This window comes from Styela clava, chromosome 6 (assembly GCF_964204865.1).
Source record: "Styela clava chromosome 6, kaStyClav1.hap1.2, whole genome shotgun sequence".
NCBI lineage: Eukaryota > Metazoa > Chordata > Ascidiacea > Stolidobranchia > Styelidae > Styela > Styela clava.
The window spans coordinates 8,321,988-8,340,430 of record NC_135255.1 but is presented as its reverse complement, the minus strand read 5'-3'; the positions used below and the strand labels follow the sequence as shown (position 1 = coordinate 8,340,430).

Genomic DNA, 18,443 nt, shown 5'->3' with positions numbered 1-18,443 from the left:
TTTTCGTATTAAATAGTGAATGAAAACCCTGCAAACTCATTGCGTGGATCCTGAATAATTAAATAAATTGGCAACAATGGCAATTCTATTGGCCATATAAAAAATACGCGCAAAAATTTGTTACCTTGTCTGACATTCCTAATTTTACGAAACGGTATTGGTGCACTTTATGCAACACTATGAATTGAAACAATACCTAAATAGGCCTACTGCTCGGCAAATTTTTGTTTGTTTCTGTGTGTTAGCAGGAGCTGTGGGGTAATTCTCGCAGAATTCAAAGGATCAGTTTAGTGACGTGCGAGTTCCGTGCCTAAGCAAAGCGGCATAGGTACTGGATATATGAGTAGCAAAATGACATGTTAATACTCAAGAGAAAGGGCGCTCCCGTAGTATGTGAACCAAAATGGCGGACACCGGAATGTAGTATGTGTACCAGGTTAGGCCATAATTTCAGGTACAAATACTACTAATCACTTGGCTAGTCCCCGAACTCGTAATAGAACTAAGATAAGGTAAATTGGAACAAAATTATGGCCTAACCCTAACCTGGTGCACATACTACGTTCCGGTGTCCGCCATCTTGGTTCACATACTACGAAAGTACCAAAGAATGACATCGAAAGATTATTGTTACGTAATGATACACAGCGCGTTATTTTTTTGTTGCATAGCGATCCAAGTTTGCCTTCTTTCCCCCAAATTATGAAAAGTGTCCGCCTCTGGGCTAGGTGTCGATTCTTTTGCGCGCGCACCCACATTCCCCAAGTGCTGCACACACATCTACTATACTGCCTCATGCTAAAATATAATAACGATTGCTACTTCCATTGAGCAAGCTTGGGAACTTAGTATTAGCGACATAATTAATTTAAGCCAGAGAATGCGAATAAACAGTTGCAGACAAGGTTCACGGCGTCACCCTCACCCGATGAGGAAATGCGTTTTCAGTGCTTGGATAATAGATGACCAAATACGTGATCAACTTAGTTTACTCTCATCTTCTTTCCATGCTTAAAATTAAAAGGCGCTAAACCAAACATCTTCATTTATAAGAAAAGCAATGCAAAAATATCACTGAGCTTATATTTTTATCGTCCAACTAAATGTCAGTATCCTAGATACCCACCAAAATTACAGTATTAAGTTTAACAGCCTTTCTTCCCGGTCGATGGACGTGGATGTAGAAAATTACTATGCACAATGCACGAGGAGTGTATATATATTGTAATTAAGTCTGTTATTTATCACCCACACATAAAATCAAAAACGCGGTAATGGTTGTGTTGTATTCAATCTTTATTTATCTATGCTTACACACATACATGTCAAGAAACTAGAATGCTTTGATTCACATTTTAATATTCGCTATATCTTTTTCTATCAATGCGTCTAAAATTGATCTTCGGTAAGGAAATATACCTAATGAATTCACCGTAAAATATAAATGTACATGCTTTTGTACCTTATGCGAAATAATAATTTTATTGATTTCAGTAAATAGTAAGTCTTATTTCACATTTCAATCTGGAGATCTCAGTAAGAAATTTTCAACAAATTACCCAAAACTTTTATGATGATTTCAAGTTGTTTATAGCAATAAAGCCTTGATTGACAGATACTAGGCAAACTCGATTATTTTGAAATGATAATTATTTCTGATTCAATGTTTATATACAGATGATAAATCTAAGCACAATTACTATATTGACATGAAATAACTCAATTGTGTCAAAAAAGGAATTAATTTTGATCATGAAATCAGAAAATGACAATAAGAAATGAAAAATATTCAGCGTTTTCATCACGCATGGTCATTTTATATCTCCAACGTTGATATTTGGCATTTTCCTTCGTAGTAGATGTAACTAAAATAGAAAGTTTGCAATATTGTTCTAAATTAATGCAATAAGTTAAATTTTAACCAATGAAATCAATTTTGCTTAAAAACTGCGGATCGCGAATTTTGTGTGTAAATTGTTGTTCAACGTCTCTTTTACTACAAATTTGTGTATTTCTTCAATAACAAATATAGCAAACTAAAAACGATTATACTCACGAGCCTTTCCGCCGACAGGGCATGCATCTATTGGCCATCGTCATTTGCAAGTTATAGGTTATAGGTCCCCCATGATGTATTACACAGACTGGTGCGAGTTCACGAGTGCAAACACCCTCTTTCTCTCGTTCCATGCAATTCTGAATATGAAACAATAAAGTTAACTTCAATGGAAGTGAATTGTGGTGATAAATTTGTTGTCGATTAGGCAATTTAACTACTGTACTCAAGAGGTACGGGAACGCCCGACAAATACTCATATGTCATTCTTAAAATGTTGCCACATAGCGCTCATAATACAACTCAATGTATGTACTACAGTTGTATGTATTTTAATGATGAAATCTGCGTGTTACTTACGGAAAATTTGCGTTTGTATTGAGACTTATTGAATTTCAAAAAATTGAATTGAAGTTCCTAAAACATTGGACGTACCAGGAACGTATTAGAAATTATTTTTCAATTCTTAGGTCAAATGTGTATAGCATCACATTATCCGACGATAAGTGCCCAACTGATTGAAAACTACTGTTCTAATGATTAGCGCCACGTCACAGCATGTAACTTCACACATTGTTGTGTGGTATTTCATGTTATCACACAAAAAATGAACACTGTATTGCAATCTCATTTAGTTTGATTAACATGCCGTTTCAATACACGAGTCGTTTAATTTGATATAAATATCATTACTATACTTACGTAGATTCTGAGTAACGGTATATCGGATATGTCAGAGCAGGAACCTATAAATATATATTATTAGTATTAATATATGTAATTAATCCCAAGTGAATTAAAAATCAAAAAAATTTACTTACTTGCAATTGCTAAGCACATCATCAATACGACAAATCGCAACATTTTGTTCGGCGTTAAGACGAGAGTTATTGACGTGAGGAACTTTGGAAACTTTAGTTTGCAATGAATACGTTTCCTGGTTTATAAATACTTAAGGCAAATGAATTGCGAAGAAGTTAAGTAACATGATCTTTTATATTTCCAATTGTTTTTTTGTTTGCCGTATGTTAAAGCATGTCTAAAGAAATTTGTTATGTGGGAAACATATTATGTTTGTGCACTATACAAATGCCATACATTTGTATAAGTCAAATATTTCACAAACACCTCAATTTTAGTTTGGGGTTTTGGATTCTTGCGCCACAAAATCATGGTTATGATCAATGATACATAACGCACAAGCATTGTATCCAAGCATTGTAACTCGTAAAAAAAGATTCATCGATGTCTATAGGCCTACTAGAGGCATTTGTGTTTACTTCGAGGCACAGACTCGGATGATAACCTAAAATGCTAGCATAAATATATTTCAATTTTGAAAACTATTTCTTTAAGCAAGATTTTATTCAGGAACAGAATTTTTTGCTAACTTTGTTTTGAATATCCCTATTTGTATAAAAAAAAAAGAGTTACGACATGGTGACGAAATGTAACGACTTTCTCAAGAATCTGCTTGATAATACACGATTGGATTTTTTTGCAACGTCTGTTCCAAGTGCGATATGGTTCTAGTACTATGCTATAAATGGCGTAGCCTGTTTGCACACCTGAAAAGCAAACTGGCAGAATATTCCCATGCTAATCAAATGCCTATGAATATTGTAGTGCTTTAGATCGGCGGTGCACAACTCAATTGGGAATACAAGCGAAAGTTTTTGAAATATTCTCGTTGTGTGCCACGACTGTATACTGAAATTGGGCACGCGTGCCCTGTGTTGTGCGCCCCGCTTTAGGTTAAAACATAATGCTTCATGCTGGAAGTGATGTTTAGCATAACATCATTAAACTTGTAGAATATATTACCCACTGACCAATGTTTGCTCCAGCGACTTTATTGCAGTAGAAAAATAAAGTAAAAGTGGTTATATTTTTTGGTTTTGATTGATGGGTATATGCCAGCCCTAATACAAAGCGTTAATATCGTAGTAATTATATCGTGCAATTATTTTACTTTCAAATGGATTTCTTGTATAGCAGTGGGTTCAAATAATACAATTGGTTCAATCATTTCATTATGGTCAACAAGAAATTATTCATGTCGCGCATTTGCAAGGAAAAGCTTATTCAAAATGATTCATTCTTGTAGAATTCGATTTTAAATGTTAATAATTAGGAGAAAATTTCGTTGAATCCCATTCATGCATTGTCTTGCATTAGTATAATTAAAGGGTGATTACCTTATAGACTTATTCAAATATGACAGAAACGAGTGTCCCCAATAATGTAAACGTGTTTAAACACTGTAAGTCTTTTTCCGAGAATACCGGCTTTCCGACGTTTAGTGATCATTTTCATTAGAATACCAATGTAATTCGATTCCAATGTACTCACTCAATGTACGGACAGTAGGAAAATTCATTTATTAAGAGAATTCTCCAAGCCAAAATAAACTTTCCAATTATATTGCAGCAAAATAATTGTAAAAAGACAGAATACACAAAAGAAAAAAATTTATATGTCTGATATGAAATGCTTGACCAATGAGACGACAATGTTCCTACTGCATCATATTTAACTTTGTTTGTTGCGAACAGTGCATAGGACACAAAGTGGCTAATAGATCTTGTTCGATTCTTGTTCTTGTTGTTATGAAAAAAATCGTCTTTCTCTTTTATTACTTGACCCCCTTGAAATGTTGAGTAGTTGAAGATTACTGTTGTCGCTAGAGGGTTACCCCCCTATATTTATTTCAAAAATTGTATGGGTTCTATGGGATTCGTTTATTTGTGCGATTACGACATCGAAATCAAAAATTGCGCACCTTGTGGCGGTTCTGCGTTCGTGATTGTTGCAATCTGGTGGTCAGTCGAAGTCGAAGGTTACTTGTACTACGCGGACCCCCACAATTTTCAAACCAAAAACAAAATATAAGAACATAGCATAGCGTCACGGTAAAAACCGAATTGCGTAAGTCATTTTTGGCGATTTTGAGTTTTTCATAAAATAGGTATTTATGTAATACTGCGCACCTATCTGTTAACTCAGATTTTTTTTTAAGAATTCCGAAACCCATAAAAATGGAGATTTAGTATGACATGCACATTTGTGCAATTGTTTCTTCATAATGAATTATCATTGTTACCGCAGGACTATTGTGACGTCACAGAGGCAAAATAATCTCGGCGAAGTATTTTCGAGTTTTTGCATCTCGGAATCTAGCGCGTATTAATTTGAATTTATACTACAGTATAGGAAGGCGTGCACTTGCGATATTCACTGTCCGAGTCCAATTCATCTTGGTTGGCTCTTATATTGGGTGCATTGCTGTTTTTTTCTTTATATTTAATCTTAGTCTTATTTCGGTGGGTGTGCAGAGCGTGTTATATTGATGATATATATATTCTTATACATAAAAAATAATGTAACTGAAACTGATTAGCTATTTTGGGGATTAGACATTGTAGATACTGAGAATTACATTCGTTTTTGGAATGTTTAGTTTTCAGGACTGGTGCATATAGTAAAGTTGCAAAATTGCGTATGTCCCCAAGTCATAGACACATTTCTGCCTAAGTCACAGTGCGCCATTATGACGTCACTTAACTGCATCATACAAATTTACTTAAATCCGGCTACGATCAAAAAATTGAACCATGGCAAATTATTGACTCTCAATGGCATAACAATATCATTAGGAAGTTTTTTACGTTTTTCTCAAAACTGCTAAAAATGACTTACGCAATTCGGTTATTAGCGTGACGATAGAGCTATTCGGACAACAATTAGCTGTCATTCCTCACGTACGCAATACAAGAAGCTCGTGTGTTCATCAAGTTTGTTCCATGCTTTCGTCTTGATTTTAACAAGTGTAGGAAACCCAATGTTCACATATGTAAGTGGAGAAGAAAGGGATTGTGATTTTGAATGCACTGTCGTTATGCTAACAACAAAATGATATCAAAACTAAATTTTTGTTTTGCACAAAAACTACTGGAAAAAGTGGTGACGTAATGGACAAAATTTCAACATTGTCAAACAACCAGTTTGAGAACTTCTGCTCTAGACCAGGGGTCCGCAACTACTTTTTAGCGGGACCCAAAAAAAAATTCTCGCGACCCAAGCATTTAGTAAACATGTAATTAGTTTTCGATTTTAAGACTATTGTCGACACTAGCATTTTTATTGCACAAAATTTTATGAAACTTAGCACATAAAATTGTGAATAATAGCGTTTATTATGACTAATGCAAATTATAAGCTTTGTGTATAATACACAATATATCAAATCGAGGTTTAATTTGGGAGACGGCAACTCGATTATATTTTTCTACCTCTAGCCTTGATCTGTAATTGTATGTTATGTATGAAAACGCTAATAGGCGCGAAAAAATGTATTGGTTTTTTAATGAATTTTGGATGCTTTGCTGTAAGATGGCGTTTCAATATCGCTGCTTTCAAGCTTTTGTTGGTAAGAACATGAGGAACGTTTGTTCGTTGAAACAAACAACACATTGAGGACGTGAATAATCATTTATAAGAATACACGTGAAACCAATCTTTACACATTATTCGCTGTTATTCCGCTTATATGTATGATTTGAGTGATGTATTTCTACGATGAAGATGAGTCTTTTGTCGGGCATTGATCCCCACTGCTATAAGTGCTCCCTACGGAGCCTCAGGGCTCCGCGAGCTATTGGTTCACTTAAAAAACAACTGACTTGGTTAATTTTGTATCTGTGAAGAAGCATTAACGTCACTAATAAAATTTGACGACGGTGATTCAAATATAACATGGTTTTCTAAAAGGGAGGGGGTTCAGAATAGAAAATTCCCGAGCAACACTCATCGCGATTAGACCACTTCTTAAAAAGCGACTTTTTCAGCGGTGTTGCGTAAAATATTCAATCCATGGCCGACCCGAGAATTTAAAATGTCTTCTCATATCAATTCAATTGTGTTCATCGTTGCTCGCCTTTGAGTTGACTAATTTACTACAGCAACCACGAAATAATTGTTAAACCGTCTACTAGCAATGAATGGATTGAAATCGTATTTTTGAGTTGCTCTTTCAGCACTTAGGATTATCGCAATGTTTCGTTGTTAAGTGAGAGTTTGCAGTTATGAAGCCAATTATATTTGATACCTTCATATCGAAATCGGTCTATGCATGAATGTATCAGTGATTTCTAGATGCAGTGATAGGACAAATATCGGCCGACACAGTATAATGATCAAACTTTCATTGAAGGGTTTAGATCAGGGGTCGGCAAACTACGGCCAGCGGGCCGGATCCGGCCCACGACGCTTCACTGAATTATATTACCAAAACAGCTTTATTGACGATTATATTCTTTACGTGACAGAATTTGTTTTGAGAAACTAAATTATACTATAACCTAACAAGCCTATAATTGATTATAATTAGAGAAACAAAACGTAAAAAAGTTGGTGCTGAGCGCAAATGAGTTTAACGACTCTGAAAATATTCAAATGATCAGTCTTCGCGCACTGCTTGAAATTTAACTGAAATCTGCGTGAAAAAATGTGATTCATGGGCCATTCCTTTGGTTTTTAACTTTCTAAAAATACGTGCGGCCCGCCAATGACTTGCAACCTTTAATTTTGGCCCGCGAACGACAAAAGTTTGCCGACCTCTGGTTTAGACTTTAGAGCCAGTGAAGTTATACAGTCATCCCAACACAAATCCTCGACCCACTGCCCTATATCCCTCCACTTTCCTATTCTCGATCCGCTGCCCTGCTGTCTCTCTCACCTCGGCCAACTGCTCCACCTCCCTCAACCTTCCTATCCTCGACCAACCGCCCTAACTCCCTCAACCTTCCTATCCTCGACCCACTGTCCAATCTCCCCCAACCTTCCTATTCCCTTCAACCTTTTTATCCTCGACTCTTTGCCCTATTTCCCTCAACTTTTCTATCCTCGATCCGCTGCACTATCTGCCTCAAACTTCCCACCCTCGACCCACTGTCCTACCTCCCTCAACTTTCCTATCTTCGACCCACGGCGCTATACCACTCAGTACCTAACCCAACAGCGCTATAATCACGGTTCGATCGTCAATTTGAACTTTATCATCTTGCGACCAACTTCCATGTGTTATAGCCTACTGGTCGAGTATGCCAATGAGATGATTCAATCGTACGTCGACAAAACGTGATTGACGGCATTCGTAAATGTAAGCTGGAATGTCAAATGGATAACCATAATTAGTGGCTTAAAAATGTGCTTCTAATTAGGCTACTGATGGCATCGGGTTTGGAGACGCTGTTTTCAAAATTTTAACAGGCCGTTAAATATCGACATATAGGAGTTCCTTTTCAGAAACTCATTCAATGTCGCCTGTATTTCCGTGCAAGGCAAAACGATGAGGAAATAATCAAATATTTGCACGCTTGGTCTTTTTCGATGGATGTTCAGCCATGTCCTGCATTTTTTAATCCAACTCAGATAGATGTATATATAATTTTTTTTACGTGACTGAGAAGGCTGAAAAGTCAAAAACAGTCGAAAATATAAGTCGCTCAGTGAGTGTAATTCCTTTCAAACTATTTTTAAGCCATGAAATGTTTCGTCGTAGCTAGCGTTGCCAACTGCCCTCTAATTCAGCGTATAGTCCCAAAATTGAGCTTATCTTATCTGCAACTCGATGAAGATGCAAAGGACGCAGTTCGTACGTAATCTTTGGCATCGCTTTTACTATAAAATGTTGGAGAAAAATACTTTTTACGGACCAGAGCACTATTGCTTTTTTTGGATCAGCATCATATTGTCACAAGACTCACGACATGACCAATTATTAAGTGCATAAAACGGCTTGTTAAAATTCAGAAAACTGTCGTTCTCAACAAGAAACCGTCAGTAGCCCAATTAGTCACTCATTTTTAAACTGCCAATTATGGTTATTGTTTACCATTTGAGATTCCAGCCTACATAAACGAATGCCGTCAATCATGCTTTGTCGACGTACGATTGAATCATCTCATTGGCATACACCACCAGTATAAACCAAGGAAGTTGGTCGCAAGATAGTAAGGTTCAGTGTGGCGATCGGGTCGTGAACAAAGCGCCGTTAGGTCAGGTACTGAATAGTATGCACCGTAGGTCAAAGATAGGTAAGCTGTGGCAGATAGGGCAGTGTGGCGAGAATAGATAGATTGGGGGAGATAGGGCAGTGGGTCGGGAAGACAAAGGTTGAGGCAGATGGAGCGGTGGTTCGAGGATGGGAAAGTTGGGGAGATAGGGCAGTGGGTCGAGGATAGGGAGATAGCGTAGTGGGTCGAGGATAGGAAGGTTGAGTGAGATAGGGCAGTGCGTCGAGGGTAGGAAAGTTGAAGGAGGTCGGACAGTGGGCCGAGGACAGGTAAGTAGATGGAGATAGGGCAGTGGGTCGAGAACAGTCTTCAAGTAAACGAATAGCTCGCGGAGGCCCTAAGTTCTGAGGCTCCGTACGGAGCACTTTAAGAACCTAAAGTCTACGTAGTACAATGCAAACAACTAAGTAACGCAGGGGTCTTAAACTCAATTTACTTGTGGGCCGCTGGGGCAGAGTCTGGATGAGTCCGGGTCGCATCAGGTTTTCCACAATAAAAGCTTAGCAACTCGTTTAAATTGTATTCCTTGTGCACTACAACTTTAACTGTGCAGATAAAACATGTCGGGATGCTCCTATGCTCAACAAAGAAATATTGCATTTCCCAGTTTTTTGAAATTGTCTGTGCTCATCACCAACCTTTCTGTTTACTGAAACTTCACTTCCAACGTCACGTTTAGGGATGTGCGAAATTATAAAATTCCATCTTGTAATAACTGTTGCGCTGATGTTTCAATCAAGAATTTAGCCGATGGGCAGTGATGTTTCGCCACATGGGAAACATGGTTACAATGTATCAAGATAAATCTAAGCGTTAGTGATTGTGACGTCAAAATTCAAGGAACACTTGTTTTTAAATTATTTCAGGCAATCGAATATCAGGCCTACAGGTATGGTACTGGTAGGTTACCGCACCGCATATTCCTTTCAGAGGATAGATGATAAAATATATATTTTTGACCTGCGTGACTATATCTTATATTACGGAGTTTCCCGTTTTCGGCCAGGGAACACTTACATTTTTTATATCACCTCGCGGAACACCAAAAAATGAAAGGGTTAAATTGATAAAGAAAAACGGTGCAATGTAGCGGTTCCCAATGGTTTCACCGTGGCGAGTTGCAAATGCGCGACAAACTTTCAGCATTTCAAAGTAAAACCAGGTAGAGATGAAGGAAGAACGGTTGACCTTTTGCCTTTATTCTTTATACTTAATTGTTTGTCTTTAACAAAACCAAAAGAAGTAGCCTACTGTAAATTTGATAATGAAATTAACAGTCAAAAAGCTAAACCGACGGTTAACGAAATTACCCCTATCCTAACTAAGTTAGTCCACTTCAGGCCGACAGTGACGTGATTTTAAACGGTCAGTTAGGCAACAACTTCATGATTCTCAGATCGCCATGGCGACCAATTTAGATGCATTTTTTATTCCTTTTCCACGCAACACTCGGAAAATGCTCGCGGAACATTACTGTTCAGCGGAACACAGTTTGGGAAGCGCTGTTATATTGAAAGCATTAATCATGCTAACTGAGCTAAATGACTTGCGGGCCGCACTCACATTAAACTTTTATACCAAGGCGGGGGCCACAAGCTATTATCCTGCGGGCCGCAATTGGCCCGCGGGCCGCGAGTTTGAGACCCCTGATTAGTAACGAGTGTTTACTCGACTTTGATCTCTTGAATTCTTCCTCTTTACACTCTACCAATTGCAAAATTATTGGTACTTATTTCAAGAATGGTTTTGCGAGTTCAAGACTTATATTTACCAAAACAAAACTAAAAACTAACACACAACACGCGAAAACCGCCAAAACGAGATAATATTCACAACCACGAAAGACTGTCTGAATGGCAAAAGTATCTGAGCGCTTCTGAAACGTTTATTGTTACTTCAATTTTGCACTTATGCTGATTGGCCAATGTTACGACAGTAAATAAGGAAGTGTATACTCGGGGAAACATCCATAATTATAATCGGAGATCTATAAAGTTGTTATACATAAATACGCTAAACAGACGCGATGCTCATATTTATGAAAAATTTAAATTGTTTCGCGACCCAGAGCGGAGGGCTTCGCGACCCAAATTTGGGTCGCGACCCCGTAGTTGCGGACCCCTGCTCGAGACCACAAAAAAACGATTTTAGAGCGCGGTTTTGTTTAAAAATTCACACAATCCTCAAAATGTACAATATGTATACAATATGTGATTTCAAAGAAATTAATTCAGCCATTTTGAATTTTGTTGTGTATTATGATCACGCGAAAGAAGAACGCGAATTTATACACTATCAGTATCTAAAACTCATACAAGTAATATATATGCAGAAATATAATGCATTACTTGTTGGCCCATGACAGCAAGAAGCTAAGCTAAATGTACTTAAAGCCTTGTTCATTGTGTCCTCGGAATGTCTCTACTGTTATTTAAAAATAGCCATCTCTTTTACATCGGCACATGAATTTTGTTGAATCACAGCACGGATAAGCTGTGGGTGACGTTGAATAATCAGCTTTAGATGTGTTGTCTGCTTTAATATCAGCAATAATATTTGATCTCAGGCTTTCGGCTGATTCTAGAATTTTCAGATAATCTGGATCGGTCTGCGCGGTAATCGGAGTGCTTTCGGCTTGATCTTTCTCCAGATTAAACACAAGCGGTGGGTTGTGAGATACTTGTGGTGCTTCTTTGCCGTTACAACTGCGAGATGTTCCACCTGTACCACCTGTCTTCCAGAATATTTTGTATGGGCCCATACGGATCGTATCGATTTCACCAATGGGATGAGTTACTCCACTGTTAGGATGATAAAGCACCTGAAATAAGGTGATTGTTTGGTCACAAAATTAAAGGAAGATATGATTTCTATATTTATCCCGTGAGAGCCATTAAAACGGCTTAATAACATCGCAAGACTAGGGCTTCTTCGCTCGATCAAAAAAGTTACAAAATCAAATCGTTTTTTCATCAATTAAAATCGTATCTATATTGCTTCCTTATAGAGCAAGGCTGCTCAACCCGCGGCCCGCCCTATAAGTTTGTAAGCCGACTTTTTATGTTTTTATCATTTTATATTTCAATATATAACCTTAGGTATGCTTCGTGATTTTGATGTGATAATTCCTGCCATCTATCTACACTCAAATGCCGTTTCTTATTATTACGTATATGTGTCAAGTCTTGCACCCTGGTGAACATCGACGTCAGTTTTGTTTTTATTTTTCGCAGAACTGAGCGTTCTGTTCGACAAACTGGAAAGATATTGTGCCATCATTGCGGACGAACGCTGAGCGCAATTATAGGAATGAATTTGGAGCCTAAATTTGCAAATTAATTTCATTCTGATTGTTCTCTTACGTGTCTGCTCTGATCGTCTTTATCGCCAACGTAAAATAAAAAGTCAACAATATCTTTGGTATTGGTCTCGGGATTCGTTGTCCTTTTATGTTTTTTTTTTCATCTAATGTTTGGGTTAAATAAGATTTCCGAATTGTCGTCATTGCGTATCCGTCAATAATTCTGATAAAATTGACCCAATGGCATGCTGCATATTTGCCCATAAGTCTTTGTAATGTTACTTCATTGAATACTTGTACTGGTGTTTCAAATTTTACGAAACCGCCTACTTAAACTTGATATTTTCGCGACATTGGCGTCTATTATGCTGATTTAAACATTAAGGCAGTGACAGTATCATAGCTACTGAAAATGAATAAAAAAAAACTATAACGCAAATGTACCACTCAATTTCGACGTGATGTGCGTCTTCTCGTGTGGTCGTCAAAAAACCGCAAGTGGCATGTCCACGTCACGTGTTACCAGATATTCATTTTCTAAACTGCTTTTCTAATATTCGACTTGATATTCGAATAATTTGTCAGCCCGACCCAGTAACCAGAAAGCTATTGTTAAATTGATTGATTTTATGTTAAGTAACTTGCCTTTTATGTATTATGTAAATTACCTACAACGAAATCAGGACTTAGATGGTATTAATGTTTGGTACAAACGTTTGCGACCCGCGACGAATTTTGTCACGTGAAAGTGGCCCGCGAGACGAAAAAGGTTGGGCAGGCCTGTTATAGAGTATTGAATTGGTTATTCAAAACACTGTTCGGGAGTTGGAAAATCGGGACGCCGACTACGTTCGTTATTCAAAAAGTGGGCTTGTGTGTTAATAAGGCGAGATTCTTGCATATGACTATGAAAGTTGAGCAGAGATGGCTCACTGAAAATGCGGCACTTTTATAGGATATACGATCACCAAGTGTTTGTCTTTCCAATAAATATTTAACTGCTATGGAAGAATTGGACGAGTGTAAAATGCAAAGCACGTTATCTAACTAAAACGTGGATTATATCATTCATATATACATATATATGTAGTAGTGTACAGTTATAGATAAGGTTCAGAAGATCATATACAGATTATTAGTAACTTACATCATGTGCTTTGGTTGATACGCCTTGAAGGACGTTCGCCACATCAATTCCGTCATACTTTCTATACTTCGGCATTTCTATTCCCGCGGATTTCAACATAGTGGGGAAAACGTCCATAGACGATAACAGTGCGTCGCTTGAAGTGTTTGGTTTGATGTGGCCAGGCCACACAACGATTGCAGGTTCTCTGTGACCAGCCTCCCAAGTTGTACATTTTGCTGTACAGCCTCCGCCGTATGTCGTTGTCAGCCAAGTACCAAGAAATGGTCCGCTGTTTCCTCTTTAAAATCGAATTAAGATATGTTACTAAAATAGCATGCATAATGATAGCTAATCATTAAAGATAAATTTCTTCTTATGGCAAGAAAACATGGCCTGATAAATTGTTTAAAAATATAGCCTACTAGCGCTAATTGAAGAGGCCTAGTGACACCACCAAATATGTAGAGGATGATTCAGCTCTTTAGCGCTATCTACTTGCATTACTTGAGAAATGCTTATCAAAAAATGGTGTTACGACTTATTGGATTTGTTTCATATATATATGCTATATGAGAAAACCCATTTACTGTATATATACATGTCTGTCGCAAAAAATCAACTCCGACGTTGTTGTTTTCATGGGAGTGGGAAAATACTCTTGCCGAAATCTATTCTGACTTTTATGAAATTCCCCGCTAGTAATTCAGCTATCATCTCACCCATATTCACATTTTGATTGCCATGGTCCGTTGTCACCCGTAAACCAAATCATTGTATTGTCTTCTTTTCCTCCTTCGTGTAATGTGCTGAGAATTCCTCCTATGACGTCATCCATTTCGTGCAAAGTATCAGCATAGACAGTTTTGACATCGGTTGAATTCGTGAACCTAATGAGAAAAAACGGAATTAGATACTGAAGATAGCACTTACAATACTAGTCACGGATAGCGGAAGCTGGAATGTGTCATTGGGGTTCCGCTTCACCAAATGGTTAAAAACTGGTCTACTGGTCTAACCAGTTCAACATTGGTATTAAATAAACGTTTATCAATTCAGATTAATAGCGGAATTACGCTAGGATACATTTAAACTTCAAAACAGTGGTTCTCAAACGGTGGGGCGTGCCCCACAAGAGAGGCGTGGACAAATTTTGAGGGGGCGTGAAGCTGATTAAACATACAAATATTTGTTAGATTTGATTATGGCCGCCTTATTTTGGATAATTATGTTTCTTTATTTCGAATATTCATGTTCCATTCACGTGTTTTCAATGTGTTTTTTGAATAAAACATACTTTAGGCTTACTATCTGTTATTTGTAGCCTATTGTTAGCTATCTTTGAGGTTGGGCGTGAAACTTGACAACTTCTAAAAAGGGGCGCGGCTAAAAAAGTTTGAGAACCACTGCTAGTAACCAAGGCTACATTCATAGGTTTTTGATGCAGTTGCTACTTTCTTATCATTTTATGTAAATCTTAAGTTTTCATTTTACCAATTTCTTATAAAAGTTGCCATCAAAGCAATATGCCTTTTCAGAGCTAGTGAAATGATTCATAATAAAGCTATCGGAAAAGGTATGATGTAAACTTGACCTTGGAGCATGAGCGTGCGGAACATGCATATGGGCAAACGCAACATAAAGAAAGAACGGTTCATCTCCTTGAGATGCTTCAGAGATAAATTGCTGTGCCTTTTCTGCGTAATGATCTCCTAGGTTTATTAAATCAACGGGTTGTTCGACGATATCTCGGTTTTTGTATAAAGGTACAGCTGTATTGGAGTCTTGGCAGACTGCAAAATAAAAACGTTATACTTATTATACTTATATACATTATCAATGTTAAAGAGCAATTTTAATGATGGAAAATGCAGTAAATTCAAAATCACAAAGGGATGAGAAGTGATTAATCATTGGTAAAAATATGACAGAAGTTCGTTTTGCAACGAAGTAAATTATCCCAAATTTAGCGGGCGTGATTACTAGGACAACTACCACTTGAGTTTGGTTTGAATGTACATAAATTAAAATGAATTAAATGTCGATTTCGACTCTGTACGGTTGGCATATATATACACATACAATAAAGACAGTTACAAGTTACTTCACAGTTTAGTCTGAATATTCTGAAAATTTTACACTTCGATTTGTTGCTTAGTGAAACGTGGTAAAACAACCATATATTGACTCAAATATTTGGGTTTGACATGCCATTACGGTACTAAATAAAAATGCTAAAACTGCAAACTGAGCGACGCCAGCAGAAACGCAGCGGAATGGCACAAATCGTAGCACACTCGACAGAATTTCTGAGAATTTGAATACACTCATGTTTCACAATAAAGGTCTGTTTTGATACAATTACAGTAAACCGCAAATTATGGATTGAATAATCACTCCTTAGAAGCAGGGAGATGTTTGAAGATCAAAATACTATCTTAGTAACATAACCACATAACTTGTTTTTCTGTACCACGACGTCATCTTGAAACAACTATTTCCGATTGTCTATATATTAAGATGTGTAATATTAATTTAATCATTTTGCGGGAGTTCAATCGCATTTGGGAAGCGGTGGGAATTTTGAATATATATAGAAGGAAATAAAACGAATCATTTCTGATATTTGGCAACTTACCAACGTCATTAACATCCGACGTGTTATTGCTTGGAGTTTTTGCGCATGGTTTACACATCGGACGATTGAATGTAGGCACATCTACACATCCCATATCGTTACTGTAAGGAAGTCCATAATAAAAATCAAATCCACGCGAACTTGGGTGATATTTCTCCGTAATACCAAGATGCCATTTACCTAAATGTTAAACCTGGCCTTTAGTTCTTCAAAAACAATTGATAGAAGTAAAAATATTAATATAATGTAGAACAGAGAGAGTTGGAGATCATAATGATTCCTCTATAATCTATATTCTATACCAATCATTCCAGTGCGGTATCCATTTTCTTTAAGAACCTCTGCAAGTATGGTTTCATTTCTTGGAAGTCCTCCAACAGAATTAGGAATAAAATTTGTGACAAGTCCGGTTCTAGCGCCAAGCCTTCCAGTCAACAACGCTGCCCTTGATGGGGCACAGACAGATGAACCAGTGTGAAAATCTGTCAACCTAACAAATAAAGCAAATTTAAATCAAAACTAGTATTAGTAAAACTGTTCTGCAACAACATACTATCCCACGAGCCCGTATTTGTTGATGTGAGTTTTTAGAACCGATAAAAAGTTTAGTTATGCATACTATTCAAGTTTTTTTTTTTTAAATTTACGAAAGAGGGTTTCTCACTTAAGGTAAACGTAACACTGAATAGGCTTCCCAAATGAACAATTTTAATTCAATTAAACAATTTTAAGCAAATATGAATATGACACAAGATTAACATGTAGTTATATTTGCTCACTTTTATTTTAAAACTTACAATAAAGGTAATAACAATAACCCACAGAACGCAAAGTTTATATGTTTTGTTCACCTGTACTTTTTCTAATATTTGTTCAGTGTTTTGAGGTGCTCAACCTTACCAATTACCTCATTCCCATTTCAGCCATCTTGTTTAAATTTGGTGTTACATGTTGATTTTCTTTCCAGTTCGCCCCGAGGTCTCCCCATCCGATGTCATCAGCAAAAAATATAATGAAGTTCGGTCGCGAATTCTGAAGAAACAACTCTGTTAAAATTTGTGATTGCAATGATTCAATATAATATTAACATAGATATGTAGCTATTAATAACTGCAATCAAGCATCTGAATAATAATTATGAATGATTTTTGCTTGACGTTAATCTATATCAGAGGTGTGCAAACTGCGGCCCGCGGGCCAAATGCGGACCACAAAGAAAAACTGCGCGGCCCGCGGAGAAGTGCCAATTTTGAATGGCGTACCCGCGAATCGGGTTTTTAGTTTAGTTAATCTGGTACGTGCGAGCAATTCCAATCCCTATATCAACACCTGAGTACCACAGTCATAGAAGCAAAACTAGCTAACAAAATAGATGATATAAAAACGAATTTCTCACTGAATTCGTTTAAAGTCGGTGTGAACATAAATTTGAATAGTAGTTTCTTTAGAAATTTATGTGTTTTAACTCACGATTTCCGCAAGGACCCTTAACAATGCCGAAAGACCAGTAACAAGAAGAAACAATTTTTTGTGTCTGCAACTACTGGAAAAGCTATCTCAATGCGTCCCGCGGCTTTACCCAGTTACTTGTATCTGGCCCTCATGTAATAAAGGTTGCACACCCCTGATCTATATCATCACTTTGCAATGTTTACTTTACACAGATCTTGAAATAATTTTATTGATGTTGCAACAGCATTTTACATTTGAATAATTTAGTGTATTTTACTTACGGGTTTTTCATCCACATAACCGTATAAACTCCAGAATTGAAATAGCAGGAAACCCCCTGCCACTGTAATAATAATTGGGGTCGTTGCCTTCATTGTTATTTTTTTCTATCTCATATGAGTACTATACCAGGTACTCGTAAAAAACTAAAAATTTGCTGAAATTTCTAAGTAAATCCTGTAAAGATGTATAATTTATAACGATAATACAATATATTATCGACAACTTATAGATTTTTCTCATCGGAATTACGAATCAATTTTAACACTAGACGTTGGTCACGTATCGTTTGCATATATATAACAATATTTAATATTTGAATTTATGCCTAAGGCTGTTTTTGACGTTCGGCTTATCTCACTGTCGTAATAGAGTTGCATTTTCCATTTTCACGGATTCAGATGTCAATGTTGAATGGGTGGTCTGTAAACTTATCGTCCTAATGGCGCTAGTCGGAGTCGGAGTCGAATCGAACAGAAGCTTGGCAACGCCAAATTCTTTGCAGTTGAAATTTT

At 37.1% G+C, this 18,443-nt stretch overlaps 1 protein-coding gene and 1 long non-coding RNA gene across 2 annotated transcripts; both read right to left on the bottom strand.

The window, feature by feature from the left end:
- Positions 1 to 1,267: 1,267 nt before the first annotated feature.
- Positions 1,268 to 3,038, bottom strand: LOC144424553 (uncharacterized). The gene is made up of 4 exons (XR_013476754.1): positions 2,878 to 3,038; positions 2,759 to 2,802; positions 2,057 to 2,196; positions 1,268 to 1,865 (listed from the first exon to the last, which is right to left on the bottom strand). It is a non-coding gene; the product is annotated as an uncharacterized LOC144424553 (long non-coding RNA).
- An 8,331-nt stretch (positions 3,039 to 11,369) lies between these two features.
- Positions 11,370 to 18,079, bottom strand: LOC144424395 (arylsulfatase G-like). The gene is made up of 8 exons (XM_078113696.1): positions 17,931 to 18,079; positions 17,105 to 17,229; positions 16,500 to 16,687; positions 16,198 to 16,377; positions 15,154 to 15,352; positions 14,282 to 14,449; positions 13,581 to 13,860; positions 11,370 to 11,953 (listed from the first exon to the last, which is right to left on the bottom strand). The coding sequence occupies exons 1-8, from the start codon at positions 18,021 to 18,023 to the stop codon at positions 11,564 to 11,566; spliced, it is 1,623 nt and encodes a 540-aa protein (XP_077969822.1). The 5' UTR covers positions 18,024 to 18,079; the 3' UTR covers positions 11,370 to 11,563.
- Positions 18,080 to 18,443: the final 364 nt, after the last annotated feature.